Source organism: Myotis lucifugus, unplaced genomic scaffold, assembly GCF_000147115.1.
Source record: "Myotis lucifugus unplaced genomic scaffold, Myoluc2.0 scaffold_8, whole genome shotgun sequence".
NCBI lineage: Eukaryota > Metazoa > Chordata > Mammalia > Chiroptera > Vespertilionidae > Myotis > Myotis lucifugus.
The window spans coordinates 7,973,835-7,996,174 of NW_005871056.1; the positions used below are offsets into that span (position 1 = coordinate 7,973,835).

The 22,340-nt window shown below is 36.6% G+C and overlaps 1 protein-coding gene across 4 annotated transcripts in view; it reads right to left on the reverse strand.

Annotated features, from left to right (window-relative positions):
* STAG1 (stromal antigen 1) overlaps positions 1-22,340 on the reverse strand; it is a 232,057-nt gene that overhangs the window by 154,388 nt on the left and 55,329 nt on the right. For 2 of the 4 annotated variants that reach the window (XM_023749568.1, XM_023749567.1), the window contains exons 5-6: positions 19,455-19,514; positions 16,606-16,682 (exon numbers count right to left, since the gene is read on the reverse strand). In XM_023749568.1, coding sequence (XP_023605336.1) covers positions 16,606-16,682; positions 19,455-19,514 — 137 coding nt within the window. The remainder of the gene's footprint in view (positions 1-16,605; positions 16,683-19,454; positions 19,515-22,340) is intronic. The other 2 variants (XM_014450946.2, XM_023749569.1) reach the window with 1 other exon arrangement.

Consider the following 22,340-nt stretch of genomic DNA (forward strand, 5'->3'; position numbering starts at 1 on the left):
TTAACCAAATAAAATAAAATCGTTCCGCAAAGTGTTCGCATAATAATTATTTTTTTATATCAGATATCTATCGGAGTACCGCTATTTTCAGTTAGTATTATTTTTATTTGCTTTAACCTAGAATGTCGCAGCATTCAGACTATAGTGATGATGAGTTTTGTGCAGACAAGTTGTCCAATTATTCTTGTGATAGCGATCTTGAAAATGCGAGTACAAGTGATGAAGATTCTAGTGATGATGAAGTAATGGTGCGTCCCAGGACATTGAGGCGACGAAGAATTTCGAGCTCCAGCTCTGACTCAGAGTCAGATATAGAAGGCGGGAGAGAAGAATGGTCGCATGTTGATAATCCACCGGTCTTAGAAGATTTTTTAGGGCATCAAGGATTAAACACAGATGCTGTTATAAATAATATAGAAGATGCCGTGAAATTATTTATCGGAGATGATTTTTTTGAATTTCTTGTAGAGGAGTCAAACAGGTATTATAATCAAAATAGGAATAATTTCAAACTTTCAAAAAAAAGCCTAAAGTGGAAAGATATAACCCCTCAAGAGATGAAGAAGTTTTTAGGGTTAATTGTTCTCATGGGACAGGTGCGCAAAGATAGAAGAGATGACTATTGGACCACGGAGCCATGGACGGAGACGCCATATTTTGGTAAAACGATGACGAGAGACAGGTTCCGACAGATATGGAAAGCTTGGCACTTCAATAATAATGCGGATATCGTAAATGAATCAGATAGACTTTGCAAAGTGAGACCAGTACTAGATTATTTTGTGCCTAAATTTATAAATATTTACAAACCTCATCAGCAATTATCACTAGATGAAGGGATCGTACCTTGGAGGGGAAGATTATTCTTTAGGGTATATAATGCTGGCAAGATCGTTAAATATGGAATATTGGTTCGTTTGTTGTGCGAAAGTGATACAGGATATATCTGTAACATGGAAATTTATTGCGGCGAAGGAAAGCGATTATTGGAAACGATACAAACAGTAGTGTCTCCATACACTGATTCGTGGTACCATATATATATGGACAATTATTATAATAGCGTCGCAAATTGTGAAGCACTTATGAAAAACAAATTCAGAATATGTGGAACAATCCGGAAAAATCGAGGTATACCTAAAGATTTTCAAACAATTTCTTTGAAAAAAGGTGAAACAAAATTTATAAGGAAAAATGATATATTGTTACAAGTGTGGCAATCAAAAAAGCCTGTATACCTGATTTCTTCGATTCATTCTGCGGAGATGGAAGAAAGTCAGAATACTGACAGAACATCAAAAAAGAAAATTGTCAAACCGAATGCACTCATTGACTACAATAAACATATGAAAGGTGTTGACCGGGCCGACCAATACCTTTCATATTATTCGATATTGCGGAGGACGGTCAAATGGACAAAAAGGTTGGCAATGTATATGATAAATTGCGCATTATTTAATTCTTATGCAGTTTACAAATCAGTGAGGCAAAGAAAAATGGGTTTTAAAATGTTTTTGAAACAAACAGCTATCCACTGGTTGACGGATGATATTCCAGAGGACATGGACATTGTTCCAGACCTTCAACCAGTACCGTCTACTTCTGGAATGCGGGCTAAACCACCTACATCTGATCCACCATGCAGGCTATCGATGGACATGAGAAAGCATACGTTACAGGCAATTGTCGGAAGTGGAAAAAAGAAAAACATTTTGAGAAGGTGTCGCGTATGTTCCGTTCATAAATTGCGCAGTGAGACACGCTACATGTGCAAATTTTGCAATATACCTCTACATAAAGGGGCGTGTTTTGAAAAATATCATACGCTAAAAAACTATTAATTTCTATTTGTTTTGATTTATTATGAAAATTTTATTTTAAACTTTAAAAATATGTGTATATTTTTAGGTAATAAGTATTTTTTGGGTTTTTCGTATTTAGTTTATATATATCGAATTATTTATGTACTGAATAGATAAAAAATGTCTGTGATTGAATAAATTTTCATTTTTTACACAAGAAACCGAAAATTTCATTTCAATCGAACCCATACTTCAAAAGATATAGGCATTTTAAACTAACTCTGATTTTGCGCGGGAAACCTAAATAATTGCCCGCGCCATCTTATATTTTGGCGGGAAATTCACCCGACACCGTAGTGTTAATACAAGTCTACCGCTAGAAGGAGGGGCAAAACTGCTCTGTGGCACAGGAGTGCAAAGAGAGCTGAAAGCTGAGGGTGTACCATAAACACTGAAAACAAACAAAACAAAACAAAACAAAAAACGCTCTTGTATCCTAAGCACAACAGTACCAACCACTAGAGAAATCTGAGCTGTGTAGTACACTAAGGATAATGAACACATGCTCAGCTCAATTCCTAACTAGACTGATAATGCATACCTTTTTAATTTTTGTATCACATGCAAATATTGTGATTAAGAGGAAAAACATTTTGGAAAAAGAAAGGAGTCTCCCATATCCACTTCAAGACAGTTTCTTGCTTTATTCTAATACTAGCTATAAATTTCTCCTTGTTACACACACTTATACATGCCGTGTAAAAAGAATTGTCTAGTTAATGACAAGTAATAGGTATTGAATACTAGCTCTCTTCACAAAACAGTAATGTCTTCTTTTTAGGAGAGCTAAGAAAACTCAATAATAAAATAAAGACAATCAAGGCCATGGCCCAGTGACTCAGTTGGTTGGAGTGCTATCCTATACACCAAAAAATTGCAGGTTCGATTCTGGGTTTGAGCACAAACCTAGGTTGTGGGTCCAATCCCCCGTCAGGGCACATAGCAGAGAGAACTGATAGATGTTTCTCTCTCCCCCCTCTATTCCCGCCCTTCCTCCCTTTCTAAGATAAAAAAAAACAACATATCCTCAGGTGAGGATAAAATAAAAAGATAATCAAGTAGCCTAAATGCCTTATCTACAATTAATATTTAAGTTCTTTGAGGGCAGTCTTGTTATGACACTTTGCACAAGAAATTTTTTTAATAAACTAGTGAAAAAGTAATCCATATAAAATAAGAAACAGGCATAGAAATGTACAAAAACGCTTACAGTAGGAAAAACATCAGGTAGAAATCTGTAAGAAAAATAATACAGAACAAACCAAATAGGTCTAGTAAGAAAGCAATTCCCCCAAGTATATTTAGGCAAATACAAGGGGAGAAATTTCTATGTAGCAAAGTACAATATAGTTTTCACATATATAATCTTGTATTATCAATATACTGTGATGGCTATCTATAATAAAAGCCTAATATGCTAAGTGTCTGATTGTCCATTCAACCAATCAAAGTGCAATATGCTAATGATATGCTAAGGCCACTCAACTGCTCGCTAAGATGTGCATTGACCACCGGGGGCAGATACTCCGACCGGTAGGTTAGATTGCTGCTGGGGTCTGGCCGATCAGGACTGAGCGAGACGGGCCGGACACGCTCTGGAGCCCTCCTGCGGTCCGTCCCAGGCTGGCCAACCTCCTGTGTCCCTCCACGGCCCCAATCGTGCACCGGTGGGGTCCCTTGGCCAGGTCTGCGCCCTCTCACAATCCGGGACCCCTCAGGGGATGTCGGAGAGTCGGTTTCGGCCCGACAGCGGAACAACCAGTCTATATGACATGCACAGACCACCAGGGGCCAGACACTCAACGCAGGAGCTGACCCCTGGTGGACAGTGTGACCCCACAGGGGGAGTGCCGCTCAGCCAGAAGCTGGGCTCATGGCTGGCGAGTGCAGTGGTGGTGGCGGGAGCCTCTCCTGCCTCCGCGGCAGCGCTAAGGATGTCCGACTGCCAACTTAGGCCCCCAGACTGCGAGAGGGCACAGGCCGGGCTGAGGGACCCGCCGAGTGCACGAATTTCGTGCACCGGGCCTCTTGTTGTTATATACAAAGATGAGAGAAGTAAGATCTTAAGAACTCGTCCTAGATCCAAGAGCTATAAAGTCTTGGTTCTGGGAATATAAAGTCTATGTATTCTCTACTAAACAATGGAGCTCCACTTGATTTACTAAAGGAACCTTGGAGGACAGAAGGACTGCTCTTCCAAGAAAGGAACACTGGGGTTCTGATACTAAACAGAAACACAAGCTACTAATGGAAAAGTCTATTTTAGAAGTTTTGTGTGAACACTGATGGGGGAGGAAGGAAGGAAAAAGGTGCCAAGTTTCAGAGACAAGAGCCAGCAACAAAAACTAGAAGATTTACAACCTCTGACTGAGATGTGAACAATTTTATGAGAGGTCCACTGCAAAGTAAAGCGTATGCAGCTAGCAGAGAGAAGAACATTAATTATCTAATCCCAAAGCATTTGAATTTTATAGTAGCCAAGAATGATTTGTAGAAAACAGAAATAGCAATGAACAGTCCTCACAAATATTTGGGAACTCAATGTGGTCACAAACTATAGATATCTAAAGATATAAAACACTCTCTCAGGGTAAATCCAAGAGAATTGATTTTTAACCCAGCTAATGGACGATGTCAAAAATGTCACCTATTTTTGGTGCAACATTGGCTTTTGGCTACCTAATGTCAACAAGATCTTGCTTAAAACAGTGATCAGCAAACACTTGTTTGGAGAAACTATTCATCAACCTATCCATTTACCCACCCATCCATCTATTCACACATTTACTGAGCAACATATATGTTCTAGGCAATATACCAGGTCCTTGTGTACAAAGGTGAGCAAAACCAGAATTTTCTAAAAACTTCTGCTTTATTTTTTCCAGCTTTATTGAGATAAAGTTGATATGTAATGTTGTATAAGTTTAAGGTGTACATGTTGACTGAATATACCGGTAGTTATGTATCCAAAATGATTACCACTATAGCATTAGCGTGTAACGTCTCCATTCCATCACATTACCCATTTCTTTTTTTGGTGAAAACATTTAAGATTTACTCTCTTAGCAACTTTCAAGTATGTAATACAGTATTATAAACTATAATCACCATGCTGTACATTAGATCCCTAGAACCTTATTTATCTTATAACGGGAAGTCTATGTCCTTCGACGAACTTATCCCCGTATCTCCCACCAATCAAATAACTTCTATTTTAAGTGAGAAAATGGTCATGTAATATAACTGAATTAAAAACAGTAACAGAACTTTAAACAATGGTATAACAATGGAACCACAGTGCTGCTTTAAGTTTGGCACACTAAAATAAATGCTATGGTGGTAACCAAGAAGATGGGGCCAGATCCTACGGATCCTTATTTATATAAAGAAGGCTAAGGAAGCCAAACATTACTCTGGAGGCAATGAGTGACCACTGAAAGGTTTTGAGCAAGTAAATATCATGAAGAGATGTGAGCCTTAAAATTTTTTTTTGATTCAATGTGGAGAATAGTCAAAGGTAAAGGTGAAGGAAAAGGACCAAGGAGACATACCACTGCAATAGATTCAAAACAAAGGAGGAGTGGTGCAAATAGAGTTTAAATTAAGATAGTAATGGTGATGGACAAAGTGGGAGGAATGTGATAGTCAAATATTAAAGAAAATCTACTCAATTTGGTCACAAACGATTTGGTCTAAAGATATAAAACACTCTCTCAGAGTAAATCCAAGAGAAATGATTTTTAACCCAGCTAATGGACAATGTCAAAAATTTCTACTGAAGGAAGTGACTGATGGACAAAAATGACTTCTCTTTCTGGTTTGGTCTACTGGGTGGATTTATTCACTAAAGAAAACAAGAAAGAACTCTCTGCCCCCTGACTCCCTGTAGGAGGCACAACTCTTTTGTTTATGGATGCCTAATCAGTATGTCCCATAAGTAGAGGCCAACTGACAACTTTAATTCATATATGATTGGTACAGAATAATACCCTTTTTCCAAACTTCAGGCCACACTGGCTTCTACATTCAAATCCAAAATTTCAGAAAAAAATCATCAATGAAAACTAAAACCATTAAGTGGCAAGTTGGTATAAGCAGAATGTTAGTTATACAGTGACAATTTATTTGATAATTGCAAAAGGGAAAAGTACTTTTACAAAAAGATTCAATGATCATCACCTTAACCGTTTGAGTCCCAAGCATGCGATCGCGCTGCTTGGTATTTCTCGACATAAAATAAAACAAGCACTATGATGCTGTTTGGGTCTTTTCGTACTCATTTAGAGAAAGCGCGGTTGCGCGGTTTGGGATTCTTCGACAGTGTTTTTTCAATACCCCCTGGGACTCAAACGAATCGTATGTTTTCTCGACATAAAATCTCAGCAGCGCAATCGCGCTGCTTGGGACTCAAACGGTTAAACAACTGGTGAATCTTCACATCATTAATAAGTGGACAACCTGACATGTGTTACCTTTTGTAAAGTACACAGCATCACACATGAAATTTTCTTGCAAAAAATGTGTAACTGTTATATAATTAAGTCATTAGGTCTAACCTTCAATTATAAAATATAGGAGTTATAGAAACCATGTTAAATGATACAATGAGGAAAAATGTCAGAGAAGTAAAAATGTGGGATACATTACAAGACAACTAAGTTGTCATCTAAAATTTACTCTCATGCCAAAATATAAAAATAAAGCAAAGGAACAATTTTATATTTTGAAAAAGTCCTAAAACACACCAATCAAATGCAATCTATAAATTATGGGCTTCAGCCAAATGGGCTGCTTTGTTTTCTCTTAAATACCCTATGTAAGCTTCTACCTCTGGGCCACTTACCCTTGTTTTCTCTTCCCCCAGGTAATTATGCATGTTGCCCCATCACCTCCTACAAGCCTTTACTTAATGTCACATTCTTAGAGAGATTCCCCTGGCCATCCTACTTAAAATAATCCTTCCCCTCTCAATCTCTCCTATCTTTTCTGCTTTATTTTTCTGAATAGCATTTATTGTCATTTGTCATATGTATTTTATTCATTGGTTTTCTCCCTCAACTAAAATGTAAATTCCATGAGGGCAGGAATTTTTGCTTGTTTTATTTAGTACCATATATATCCTTAGTGCCTGGAATGTTTTACAGACACTCAAATATTTCTTGATCAAATGAATCACCACATATATGATACTGTTCAAAATGGGTCTAAAATAATGGTAAGGATATCTAATTTTAACCCTATAGATACTTTTTACTTACTCAATCATACATTTTGAAAACTCATGTTTCTTTAGCCACAGATATATATTAGGAAACCACATAAAGTCAAAGCAGCAATGGAACTGCCAATATCACTCCATTTAAGTATGTCCTGCCCAAAGGCATTAATTAGTTCCATGAAGTGCTACCAAATGTATGGTCTCTACTCTCATCTATGGATCTTCACAAACATTTCATAAAAAGTGGTAAATGATCAAATTTTTATTAATTTTTAAAAATAAAATCCAATATACTGATTATCTCTGAGAAGCACTGGAGTGAGAGAGCAGAGGAATACAAAGGTATTACAGTAATATTAATATTTTAGTTCTTAAATTGGAGGTAGCAGACTTACATAGCTTATACATGTTACATATATGCATCTATGTATATCAAATACATAAAAACTGCATTGGGGAACAAGGAAAAGGATAAACTACTTACCCTTAGAAAGATCCAGTGGAAAATACTTTTACAAAATAAAACTATGAGTGATCTAAATAAAATTTATCATTAAATATACTCTTTGAATTTTTGTTTTTAAGTTCTACCATACATTTAAGGAAAAAAGGAATCATCAAGATTAATTATTTAGATAGACTGTTGCTAACTAATTAAGCCTAAGCTAATTCTTCCAATTCTGGCAAAACCTCAGACTTTTAAAATATCAAGAAATTCAATTGGCCCATAGAGACATATATACACCAATTAAGGAATAATGCAAAAATACATTTGGAAATAACATTTCCACATGTCAATGCTATAAAATTTTTAATATAATTTTCAAAGCCCATCTCTTACTAATCTCTGTATTTCTAGCATTTATCTAGGACACTGTCTAGTATGTTTAGGAGAACAATAATGTTTTAGAAATTGCTTATTTATCAATATTAAATTCAATTTCATTCTCTTCAACTTTGTATCTCACCGTTCCTCCTATACATCCTAAACTCCATCTTTCCTATAAGCTCCTTCCTGGCTTTTCTGGTGAATTCTTATTCATCTTTAAATACCTAGTTTTAGGGCTATTTTTGAGGCCCTCCACCTCAGATAATTAATTTATCCTTTGGGTTTTCACTGGGTCTTATATTTCTTAAATATTGCACTTAAAAATTTTAATCGATTAATAAATGCTGAAATGGATAAATAAAAAGTTCTACATTTAAATTTACAAAAGCACATATTCAAAACAAGAGAAAGAAACTATTGGTTAAGCTGTCATCATTACAAAAGAGCACAATCAGCAAAATTTCTGTGCTGAGAGCGATAAAATATAAACAAACACAGAGAAGAATTGAAGGCACTAAGTAAATATATCAAATGTGCTGTATTGTGAGGGTTTCCCTACACAGAAGCCATAATTAATACATAAAAACTGACCTTTGGGCAACATAGCTAAGAAATTACATATGGAAATGTGATTCTAATAATCTGGGGAAGAAATACCATTACATTTTGCTTTACCTACAAAAGGTTGGCTCCAACAGGAAACAAGTGTATCTATTAACTCTGAGGAGCCAAAGACTGCTTTGGGAATTAGCATATTTATAAATATGATTGACATTAAAATTACAAAGTACTTTAGGCTGAGTGCAGGTTTGTAGAAGTTTTAAAAAATTTATCTAATAATCCTATATAATAAAGAGTTAATATGCTAATTAGGCCAAACAGAATGACCGTCCAAACAACCTTCAGGATGAAGCCGGGGCTGCGAGAGCTGAGGCAGCCAGGGGTGCGAGGGCCAAGCCCTTTGCACGAATTTCGTGCTTCCGGCCTCTGGTAACATTAAAACCAGGTTGTAATAATAAGAAACAAAAGCTACACTACACTTTTGCAGGCAACGGCATACTCTTGGACTACACCTCATCAAAATTTAAATACCTTGCATCTAAACTACTTCTAACTCATCTCACCATTATTTTACTTTATATACATTATACTCAATCATTTAATAGAATTTTCTTTTTATTTTATTTTCCCCATCACCATTTATCCCCTCTTACCTCTTCCACCTCCACCCCCCCTCCCCAACTCCCTGGCAATCACCATATTGTTGTCCACGTCCATGAGTTCTTTCTGTTTTTCTTCTTTACTCAATTCCTCCCTCCTCCCTAACAACATGCATTCCCCCCACCATGGCCCCCAGAGCTGCTTTCTATCTATAAGTCATTTAACAAAATTTGAATGGCTATTCCCTGTAAAACAGACATTGTTCTAGGCTCTTGGGATACAATGATTCAGAATATTGCCACAAAATATAATTTACCAAAACTAACCTCCCTCCTCTCCCAGGAGACCAAATAACCTATATAATATTTTGAAAAAAAATTGTAAATTTTAACAGTATGCATTTAACAATATGCAGGCATTTAAATGCAGTTTCTTAAGTATAGCTAAAGTATCAAAAAGAATAATACTTGCTAAAGTGACTGAAAATAAAATGAACAAACAGCATTGGAAGATAGATCTAATATATCATATAATTGTGCTTAAACAAATACTTTCTAATCATAATAAAAACTTAATTGCAATATAAAACAGAAAAAAATGAGAACAGTGATTGTTACTCTTCTTTCATTAAGTAAGCTCCAATGCTGAGAGAGAAAAATATTTAGGAATATGAAATAAGTGCATCTTAAAATATTTCATTATATGTAACTCATCAGTTTGGTAATAGTTTACTATTCCTCCAATAAACCCTGAATATCTGACAATATTCATAGGAATATTTTCTTAGGTAAGGTATACAATGAATTTTATTTTTCTGAATCCTTCCTCTTTCTCTAGTTATCCCAAAACCTTAGAAAAGCAACTATTTAGTGTTATTGTGCATTTTCACAGTATATTCATTTGTTTTCCCCTTATTCTATTTTCATATATAAAGTGCTTTTCTTTTTTTTTTTAAATATATTTCTTTATTGATTTCAGAGAGGAAGGAAGAGGAAGAGAGAGATAGAAACATCAATGATGAGAGAGAATCATTGGTCGGCTGCCTCCTGCATGCCCCCCCACTGGGGATCGAGCCCGAAACCCAGGCATGCGCCCTTGGCTGGAATCGAACCTGGGACCCTTCAGTCCGCAGGCGGACGCTCTATCCGCTGAGCCAAAACGGCTAGGGCTATGAAGAGCTTTTCTAACTTAAATTTTGGCTTTCTCTTTTTATGTCCCTTAGAACAGAAGTTTACAAACTTTGCTGTATATGAAATTACCTGGTGAGCTTTTAAAAATCCCTATGCCCCGGTGCATACCTAACAAATTACATCAGAATGTCTGAGGGATGTAAAACGGAGCCAGGTATCTGTAGTTTTTAAATATTCCTTGGTGATGAAATTCATAGCATTACAGGCCTACCTCAAAAAAAGAGAAAAATCTCAAATTAACAATCTAACCTTACACTTGAAGGAAAAAAAAAAAAGGAACAAACAAAGCCGGAAGTGGGTAGAAGAGAGGAAATAATAAAGATCAAAGCAGAAATAAAAGAAATAGAGAAAAATAAATACAGCTCTGGCTGGTTTTATTCAGTGGATAGAGCGTTGGCCTGTGGTCCAAAGGGTCGCGAGTTCGATTACCAGTCAAGGAAACATACCTCACTTGCAGGCTCAATCCCCAGCCACAGTCGGAGTATGTGTGGTAGGCAACCAATCGATGTGTCTCTCTCACGCAGATGTTTTCTCTCTCTCCTCTGCTCTCTCTCTCTAAAAAAAAAAAAAAAAAAAAAAAAAAAAGTCCCCAGTAAGGATAAAAAACACACAAAAGACCAATGAAACCAAGAGTTGGTTCTCTGATAAGATAAACATGATTGACAAGCCTTTAACCAGACATACCAAGAAAAAAAGAGAGGGAACCCAAATAAATAAAGTCAGAAGTGATGGAGGAAAAGTAACAACTGACACCACAGAAATAAAAGGGATTTTATGAAAAAATTATGAGCAGCTATATGCCAAAAAATTGGACAATCTGGAAGAAATGGATAAATTCCTATAAGATACACTCTCCAAAAACTGAATCAAGAAGAAACAAAAAATCTGAACAGAAGAATTACAACTAATGAAACTAAAGCAGCCATCAAAAAAACTCCCAACAAACAAAGATCCTGGACTGGATGGCTTCACAAGTAAATGTTACCAAACATTCAAAGACCTATCACTTACCCTAACTATGCCAAAAAATTCAAGAGGAAGGAAGACTCTCAATTTCATTTTATGAGGCCAGCATTACCCTAATTCCAAATAAAGACACTATAATGAAAAGAAAACTATAGGCCAATCATGAATACACATGTCATAATCCTCAAAAAAATATTAGTAAATCAAATGCAGCAATACAATTTAAAGATATACACCAGGATCATGTGGGATTTATTCCTGGGATGCAAAGTTCATACACTATCAGCAAACCAACTATCATGATACATCACATAAATAGAAGTCATAACCTCAGCAATCTGACAAGAAAAAAATAAAAGACTATCAATAGGAAAGAAAAAAGCAAAATTGTCGGTATTTGCAGATGATGCATATAGAGAACCCTAAAGATTCCACCAAAAAATTACTAAAACTGATAAATAAGTAAAGTAGCAGAATACAAAGTAAACATTCAGAAATCAGTTGCATATTTATACACCAATAATGAATTATCAAAAAGGGAAACTAAGAAAACAATCCCATTTTCAACTGTATAAAAAATACATCTAGGAATAAATTTAATCAAGATAAAAGTCATTGGAGAAAAAATGGAGGAAGATATTAATAAATGGAAGCATATACCATGCTCATGGATAGGAAGAATAAGCATTATTAAAATATCTGTATTACCCAAAACAATCTACAGATTCAATGCAATTCCTACCAAAATGCCAATGGCATCCTATATAATAAAAGGGTAATATGCAAACTGACCAAATGGCAAAATGACTGGAATGCCACAGCTCCTCCCACTGGCTGGCCACACTCCTGAGCGCCCCCCCCCACCCTGATCAGGGGCGGAGCCGGACCGCAAATGGCCCAAGGCCCCTTGCCATGGTGGGCCCCTCTCCCAATCGGCCCATTGGGGCGGGCTGGCTGGACCCCACCAGTGCATGAATTCTTGCACCAGGCCTCTAGTATTTCATAAAACTAGAACAAATAATTCAAAAATTTATACAGAACTACTAAAGCAATAGCTGAATAACCAAAGCAATCTTGAGAAAGAGTAACAAAGTTGGAGGAATCATGCTACCTGAAATCAGGGCTATAGTAATCAAAACAGCATTGTACTGGCATAAAAATAGACACATAGATCAATAGAATAGAAAAGAAAGGCCAGAAATAAACCCATGCCTATCTGGTCAATTAATGTTTGACAAAGGAGGCAAGAACATGCAAGTGAGTTAAAAACACAGTCTATTCAATAAGTAATGTTGGGAAAATTGAACAGATGCATCCAAAAAAATAAATAAATAAAAAGAAACTAGACCACTTTCTTATACCACATGAAAGAATAAACTCAAAATGTATCAAAGACTTAAATGTAGGATTCAATACCATAAAAATCCTAGAAGAAAACATAAAAAATCTTGGACATTTCTCTTAGTAATATTTTTTTCTGATATATCTCCTCGGACAAGGGAAACAAAACAAAAAATAAACAAATGGTACTACATCAAACTAAAAAGATTTTGCACAGTCAAGCCACCAACAAAATGAAAAGACAACCCACTGAAATGGGAGAACATATTCACCGATGATACATTGGATAAGGGGTTAATATCCAAAATGTATAAAGAACTTGTATAACTCAGCACCAAAAAACAAATAATCCAATTAAAGAAATAGGCAAAGGACCTAAATAAATACTTCTCCAAAGAGGACATATAGATGGCTAATAGACATATGAAAAGATGCTCAATGTCTCTAATCATCAGAGAAATGCAAATTAAAACCACAATGAGATGTTACCTCACACCTGTCGGAATATCTATCATAAATAAATCAACAAACAGCAAGGGTTGAAGAGGTTTCGGAGAAAACGGAGCTCTAATGCACTGTTGGTGGGAATACAGATTGGTGTATCCAGAGTGGAAAACAGTATGGAGATTCCTAAAAAAAATTAAAAATGGAACTGCCTTATGACCCAGAGATTTCATTTCTGGGTATATACAGCTGAAGAAACTCAAAACACTAATTTGAAAGAACATGTGCACCCCTATGTTCATTGCAACATTATTAATAACTAGAGGCCTGGTGCACGAAATTCGTGCACTCAGGGGAGGGGGGTTCCTTCAGCCCAGTCTGCGCACTCTTGCAGTCCGGGAGCCCTCAGGGGATGTCCAACTGATGGCTTAGGCCCGCTTCTGGTCCTAAGCTGGCAGTTGGACATCCTTAGCACTGCCGCGGAGGCGGGAGAGGCTCCCGCCACCACCGCTGCATTTGCCAGCTGTAAGCCCGGCTTCTGGTGCAATGACCTCCAGGGGGCAGCTCCTGTGTTGAGCGTCTGCCCCCTGGTGGTCAGTGTGCATCATAGTGACTGGGCGTTCTACCGTTCAGTCTATTTGCATATTAGCTTTTTTTAAAAAAAATATGTTTTGTTGACTTTTTACAGAGAGGAAGGGAGAGGGATAGAGAGTTAGAAACATCGATGAGAGAGAAACATCGATCAGCTGCCTCCTGCACACCTCCCACTGGGGATGTGCCCGCAACTAAGGTACATGCCCTTGACCGGAATCAAAGCTGGGACCTTTGAGTCCGCAGGCCGACGCTCTATCCACTGAGCCAAACCGGTTAGGGTGCATATTAGCTTTTTATTATATAGGATAGTCAAGCTATGGAAACAACCCAAGTGCCCATCAATAAACAAGTGGAGAAAAAACCTATGATACATATACACAATGGAGTATTTCCTGGCCATAAAAAGAAATATTACTATTTGCGACAGCATGGATGGACCTAGAAGGTATTATGCTCAGTGAAATAAGTCAGTCAGAGAAAGACACCATATAATTTCATTTATATGTGGAATCTAAAGAACAACATATGTAAACAAACAAAACAGAATCAGGCTCATAAACACAGAGAAGAGACTAATGATTGCCAGAGAGGAAAAGGTTTCAGGAACTGGGTGATAAAGGTGAAGGGATTGAGAAGTACAGATGGGTAGTTACAAAATAATCATGGAGATGTAAAGTTCAGCATAGGAAATATAGTCAATTATACTGAAATAACTATATACGGTGTCAGTTAGGTACTGGAAATATCAGGGGGAACACTTTGTAAAGTATATGATTGTCTAACTACTATGCTGTACACCCGAAACTATACAATAATACTGCATGTAAGCTGTAATGTAAAAAATTAGAAAATTAAGTAAAATAAATACCCCTAGGTGACATTAATGTACAAAGTTTGGAAACTATCATCTTAAACTCTAAATAAACATTCCATCATGTGTTATTGCTCTGAAATCCGAGATGTATACCATTAAATCTGTAACCTGAATCACCTATATTTCAAGTATGACATGGTAGTTCAGTAGCTGGTCAATAAACCTGCCACTTGCACATTAATCTGGCATCCTTATCTTCTATTTGCCAAATATAAACTCATGAAGTAACAAAAAAATATTTTTTAGGAAAAGTGATCCCACCGAAATATTTCAGAATCTAATTTTTTAGCTATAAAAGTTAATACAGTGCACATAGCTTATATTCCATCAATAACCCAAAAATAATCTGGGCCAGGCCCTAAAATCAAGAACATTACTATTTCAACAAAAATACATACAGATGATTTTAATGACTGGGATAAATACAAATTGTAAATAGCCTCATGTTAGTTGAGGCTAGGTTTTGCCATTGATTAAATGGCAAAAAAGTTCTTTGGAATTTCAGAGCTATTTTGGATTATAGAAATGAAGACTAGCAATTATGGAGATATATATATATATATATATATATATATATGTATGCATGGATCACAATGTGAGATCTCTTCAACTTCCCACGGAACATGACTAAGTAGTCTGAAAGGCACTGACAGAATGCTTCTGTAAATACGCACATGAAAATGTTTTAGTGTGTGCTGCTAGAGTAAAGGAAAACATCTGATGAAAAAGACATGTTGTGCAATGTGTATTTGAGTAAGTTGGTAGTACAAAATACTACTACTACTACTACTACTACTACTACAAAGCCCACGCCACTGAAAGAATGAACCTAGAAGAAAACTAATCTTTGTTGTTAGTGTTGAAAGTAAAGAAAAAGGAACATCTACTGGAAAATAGAATTCTTTCTTAAATCCAAAGGCATAATGTTAAAATTGGAATTAATGGTGGACTAAAGCATGGCATGAATTGAGTTCACTATAAATACAATCCTATATAATAAAGAGCTAATATGCAAATGGTCGTCACGCCCTCACACCAGGGCCAGGGGACCTGAGGCCGCACCCCCCGCCCCAGCGCTGGGGCCAGGGGACCTGAGGCCGTGCCCTCCGCCCTGGCGCCAGGCTGGGGAACCTGAGGCTGTGCCCCTGCCCTGTGGGGCTTGACGGGGGTGGGGCTGGCTGGGTCTGGGTCTTGTGTGATTTCGAGGCACGCGGGTGGGCGGGGACTTGACGCTGGGTCCTATGGTGCGTCCCAGACTCTGACAGGAGGGAGATTTTCATATACATTTTACTAATTTTCTTTCATCTCTGACACTTCTATTATAGAGAAAGGGCCAATAGCAATATTAAAATATTTCCTCTATTTAATTCCCTTTTAATGTGCACGAATTCTGTGCACCGGGCCACTAGTGCAGAAATAAAACTATGTAAGTGTTTCAACATAAAATCTGTGTAAAACTACTTCAGAGAATTATTTCAGTGAAAATTAAAAAATTTGTAGAAAATGAGTTCTGCATGAGTAATTTGTTAAGACTAGCAAAGAAAACATGTATCATAAATCACAATATTCTCAGAGTTTCCCTTAATACATGCTTAAGTTTTATACACAGAGTTGCGCTCGCGCATACACACACACACACACACACACGGGAAGGGCATGTGGTAAAGGTCCACATAAAATAATTTTGGGAATTTTGGATTGCAGTTTAGCAGTTTTTTCTCCATTAGAATTTTAAAAAACCTCCGCAATCTGTTCACACTTCTTTGTCCTCCAAATTCTTTTTCTTTAAGCATTTAATAGGACTAGCATTCCACAGAATATTAAACTGTTGGAGATACCTCTTTAAATTTCGGGATTTTAGGTGATCTTCAAGAATGAGTGTCAAGAATCAACTTCTAGCTCATACCACTAATATTCTTATCCTTAGTGTTTATTTAGTGCATCCTCCATGCAATGTAATCAAATCCTCAGAGATCATTAATTTTGGAATTAGTAGCATGGACTATCATATATACATGAGGAAATAGTGTATCTTCATTTATACTAAACACTAAATCAAAACAAAACTTAATCAACATTTAAAGGTATAAGTAGGACATTTGTATAAATATTGAAATGCTATGTACCTCATCAAATTCTTCAGTCATTTTTCTGATGATTTCTGCATTCTGCATATTTCGAAACATCTCTATTCTCACAGTACCTGTGAAACAACAGATTTTACAGTTAATCTTTTTCTATTCCATGCTAAAATTAAATTCTATCTGTCCATTGTTTGGAAAGTTTTATATGCTTGGGTTTTTCTTTCCTCCAACAACCTCCTATCTATACCAAAAAAATATCATAAGAAGTTCAAAGTTCTTTAGATATTTTTTAAAAAACGGAATATTCTGTGAATTAGGTAAGTGTAAGAAAAAATACTGAGAGGAGTATTGGGAAAGGAAAAAATAAAGACATAAAACAAATTTATATTGTATGGAGAGCCCTAAAAATTGACTTAGACATATGTTGGCGTTATCCAGACATATAGGTGGCTGCCTTAGTCTGAATAACATCCTTCTGGATGGTATTATCTCCTTTCATGGCTCTTTGTGATATTCTTTATCACAAGAATATTCTTCTATAGATTAAAATGAAATGTCCCTTAATTTAGTAACACACTTCAGTTAAAATAATTTCTCTGAACTTTTCATGAAAAGTTGCTCAGTGTCCTAGCTAGTTTGACTCAGTGGATAGAGTGTCGGCCTATAGACTGGAGGGTCCTGGGTTCGATTCTGGTCAAGGCACGTACCTAGGATGCAGGCTCCTGGCCCTGGTCGGGGCATGCGGGAGGCAACCAATCAATATGTCTCTCTTACATCAGTGTTTCTGTCTCTCCCTCTCCCTTTCACTCTCTTTAAAAATCAATGGAAAAAATATCCTTGGGTGAGGATTTAAAAAAAAAGTTTCTCAGTAACTTCTACATAAATATCAAACAATCAAAAAAATGTTAACCCCTTTTTCATCTTTCTTTCATATTACTTTTAGCTACTTTATTTTTATCTCAAAAATGATTATGTAAATATTATCATAAAAAAAAATGATGTGTGGTTTATACCAAAAACTTCAGTTAAAAATGAAGATAACTTAAAAATATTAAAATACGGTTTAAAGTCAACCTTAAAGACAAAGAACCCTGGCCTAATAATTAAACAATGTTCAATTTATACTGTATAAACATAAAACATTCAAGTTAAAAACTCGACAGACTGAGAGAAGGCAATGTGGAAAAAACTTAAAAAACAACTCAATGAGTTAGTAAGAAAATAATTACTTTATAACGTCTGTCTGGCTCCTTGCCAGTGATTACCAGCTCCAATTCAAATCACATTTAGTAATGTGGGGAAGTCTCTGAAATGTATTGTCCCCTCTTACAGGAAACAAGATGAAACCAAACAGCCACTAAAAGTCATCAAGATATGGTCTTAATTCATAAACTATAATAGCACATCAAACTGAATCTGACTTAATTTTTACTGATCTGTAAAATGAGAAAAGTCATACCTGCTCTCTTTTAATCAAAATCATCTTAAAGCACATTTTAATTACTTGATATACAGGACAGGACAAAAGTTGGTTTACCATTGTTTGTATGGAAAATAATAAATAATACAAGAATAAGCTCTGTGTTTCGAGTACTCACACTGTAAACCTACTTTTGCCCCATACTGTATAGCTCTCTCATTCCTTTTTAGGATGCTGAGTTATGTACCACCGACAGGTATTCACTATAGCCAGCTGTAGGAATGAGAGAGTCTAGATTGGGAGGTTCGGGTGAATAAAAAAATTTTTTAAAGAGTTCTACCACAACATCCAATTTCCTAAACAAAATGAAAAAAAAACTTTATGTGTTTTTTAAATGCCAAAAAACAGTACTATAGATAGTATTTAACAGTTTTCTTGATGCCTATAGCCTTTATTTTCAGACAATTTTTAAAAATTAAATAAACAGAAAACACATTAAATTGCTAATTATAAATTGTCTAAAGTAAAAGTTACTTTGTGTCAGACATTCTTAGAATCAAATTAAACAAAACTGTTTAATTGTATAGTTGACCTTGAACAACATAAGGGTTTGAGACATCGAACCCTCACACAGTCAAAAACCCATGTATAACATTTTACTCCCCCCAAATGTAACTTACAGGCATCCCTCGGTATCCATGCAGTATTGGCTCCAAGGACCATCCAATTCTCAACAGAAGATCAAATATACTGTTTTCAATTGTCAAAAGGTTGAATTTGTGGATATGAAACTCTGAGATACAGAGAGCTGACAATGCATTTTTTGGGGGGAGGAAAATCCACCTATAAGTAGATCTGCACATTTCAAATCTGTCGTTCAAGGGTCAACTGTATTTAACCTTGTTTGGGTCATGAACTATTTTGTCAATCTGAAATGGACTCCCATAGATAAAAAGCATGTAATTTCAGGGGTTGTTTCAAGGTATTCCTGATAAGTAAAATTATATTCATAAGTACTAAACAAGAATAAGTAAAATTAGATCTTTAGTTTATTAAACATGGGAAGAATTAGTTGTTCTTTGGAAGGTGAATATATATATTGACTGGAATGTCATTACATGGTTGTATGTATTTGTCAAAAGTCATCAATCTGTACACTTAAAATGTGTGAATTTGATGAAAATGTGTAAAGTTGATTAAAAAAAAAAAAACAAGAAAAAGTTATTAACCAATGTCAACCCAATAAATTTAATGAAAAACCAACAAACAAAAAGACAAGAAATCTTGGGCTGCCAAATTCTTTAAGCAGAATCAGGTCTCTTCTGAAGCAGAAGGGAATTGTGGGCAAAGGAAAATTGCCAGATGATATCAATGAGAATACTGCATATACAATATACATGCGGAAGACTCTCTTAAATTGATTTCATTATATTTTATTGTAACTATGACTGACGAATAAGGATCAACTCACTGTTTCTACAGATTTCGGTAAGTGGTGTGTTTTGTGGGGAGGAATCTGCCAAGGTGAAATCTTAAATAGAATAGTTTTGAATAAATGATATAACTCATTCAGCTTATATAAATAAACCAACAAGAAAAAGGACAACGTTAATTATTATTTTAGTAGTAAGTTACCTATATCATTATTAAAATATTTCCAGTGCAAATAATGATCCACTCTATTTCCATGACTGATATGACAGCTTTCACATACAGTGGAATCTTAACTATAATTTCAGTGCACTAGCTCTGTCAGTTCATAAAGGGATTACTATTTTGCTACATTAATTTAATGTTACAAAAAGGAAAGGCAACCAAACAGTAACTAGCATTAAAAGAAATATTAAAACACACACACACAAAACCACATGCTTAGCATCTTTAAAGGTGACTACCATGTTCAAATAAAAATTAATAAAGCCCGTCGGCCTGCGGACCAAAGGGTCCCAGGTTCGATTCCGATCAAGGGCACATGCCCAGAGTTGCAGGCTCGATCCCCAGTAGGGGGTGTGCAGGAGGAAGCCAATCAATGATTCTCTCTCATCATTGATGCTTCAATCTCTCTCTCCCTCTCTGAAATCAATAAAAATTTATTTAAAAAATTACTAATAAGATAAAATCAGGTATTTAAAGCCAGAATTTTCAAATGAACAAAAGCTTGTTACTGAGATTATTATTATTTTTTAAATATATTTTTATTGATTTTTTTACAGAGAGGAAGGGAGAGGGATAGAGAGTTAGAAATATCGATCAGCTGCCTCCTGCACACCTCCAACTGGGGATGTGCCCGCAACCAAGGTACATGCCCTTTCAATTCACAGGCCGACGCTCTATCCACTGAGCCAAACCAGTCAGGGCACATTCTTGGTTTTTAAACATGAATAATAAAGATACATAAAAATCTGAAATAATTCAAATTCATACAAACACAAATATATGACACTAAATAATTATTTAGGAGGAAAAACATTATCTTCCTCTTTGTAACAAGTTATCTGTGAGAATCCTGCAAGAATAATCTACCAACATACATAATTTATATCCTATATAATAAAGAAATATGCAAATTGACCATCACTCCAAACACACAAGATGGCCACCCCAAATGTGGTCAAAGATAGCTGCCCCCATGTGGACACAAGATGGCCGCACAAGATGGCCTGCAGGGGAGGGCTGTTGGGGGCAACAGGCCAGCAGAGGAGGGCAGTTGGGGGCGACCAGGCCGGCAGGGGAGGGCAGTTGGGGGGGACCGGGCTGGCAGGGGAGGACGGTTAGGGGCGACCAGGCCGGCAGGGGAGGACAGTTGGGGGCAACCAGGCCAACAGGGGAGGGCAGTTAGGGGCAATCACGTCGGCAGGGGAGCAGTTAGGCGTCAATCAGGCTGGCAGGTAGAAGCAGTTAGGGGCAATCTGGCAGGCAGGCAGGCGAGCGGTTGGGAGCCAGCAGTCCTGGATTGTGAGAGGGATGTCCGACTGCCCGTTTAGGCCCAATCCCACCGGAATCGGGCCTAAACGGGCAGTCAGACATCCCTCAAGGGGTCCCAGATTGGAGAGGGTGCAGGCTGGGCTGAGGGACACCTCCCCCCATGCACGAATTTTGTGCACTGGGCCTCTAGTTAAAAAATAAAAGGTTGTTTGAACAGAAATTCCTGACAGGATTGTACTTCTAATAAAGATAAAAGAAAAATTCCAAAATTTTCTTCCAAAGCTGCCGTAATTATGAATAATTCCAGAAATAGACATATCATCAGAAAACTACAATCAAGTTCTTGATTATTTGAATTATGTCAAACAGCTGGTGAGAGGGAAAGTTGATACAATCCCTGTGGCCTGCAATTTGGAAAATGTCTATTTTAAAAATTTATAACATACTATTTCTTTCGCCTTGGTATTGTACTTGTTGCAAAGCATCCCTAAACTCACACACATGTAAATAATTAATGTAGAAGGTTATTTCCTGAAGCACTGTTTGTAATAGCGAAAAGAAAACAAAGCCCATATATCCCTATACAGATTTCATATATAAAAATCTGATTAAATAAGTAAAAGTGGCAATGATAATGATGATAGTGGTAGCAGCTAATTTTGGGTGCTCACTATCTGCCTGGCACTGTTCTGAATAAGCCCTTGAAGTTAACACATTTAATCTTCACAACAATCCTATAGAGAATGCATTATTTTTCTCCCATTTTACAGATGAGAAAATTGAGGCACTTAGAGATTTAGCAACTTGCAAAAGGGGTTTCCCAGTAGCAGATCGTTAGTCTACATGCAAGTAGTCTGCACACAGGATCTACGACTAATCACTACTCTCTATTGACTTTTAAAGTCAATAGAATCCATGGAACTATCAAAAAAATAAAGTTGTCCATGACTGATATGTAAAGTTCTGTAGGATACATTCATACATAAAAAAGAAAGGATATGTGTGTGTGTGTGTGTGTGTGTGCATTAAAATATTTCTGGAAAGATATACAAATATCTGGCAAAATTGGTTGCCTCTAGGAAAGATAAATATGTGGTTGAGGTTTAGGGATGAATGGAAACATTATATTACATACCCTTTGCATTTCCTAAAACCTGAACTATATGAATATAGTATTCAAGTGAAATAACAAAGGAATACATTTTCAATCTATCTATATATATAAAAGGCTAATATGCAAAGTGTCCCCTCGGGAGTTTGACTGGGAGACCAGGAGTTTGATCGCTCACTATGATGTGCGCTGACCACCGGGGGCAGCGCAGAATGAAGGAAGCCCCACCAGCAGGCAGAAGGCCCCGATCAGCCCTGATCACCAACCAGGCCTAGGGACCCTACCCATACATGAATTTCATGCACCGGGCCTTCTAGTAGA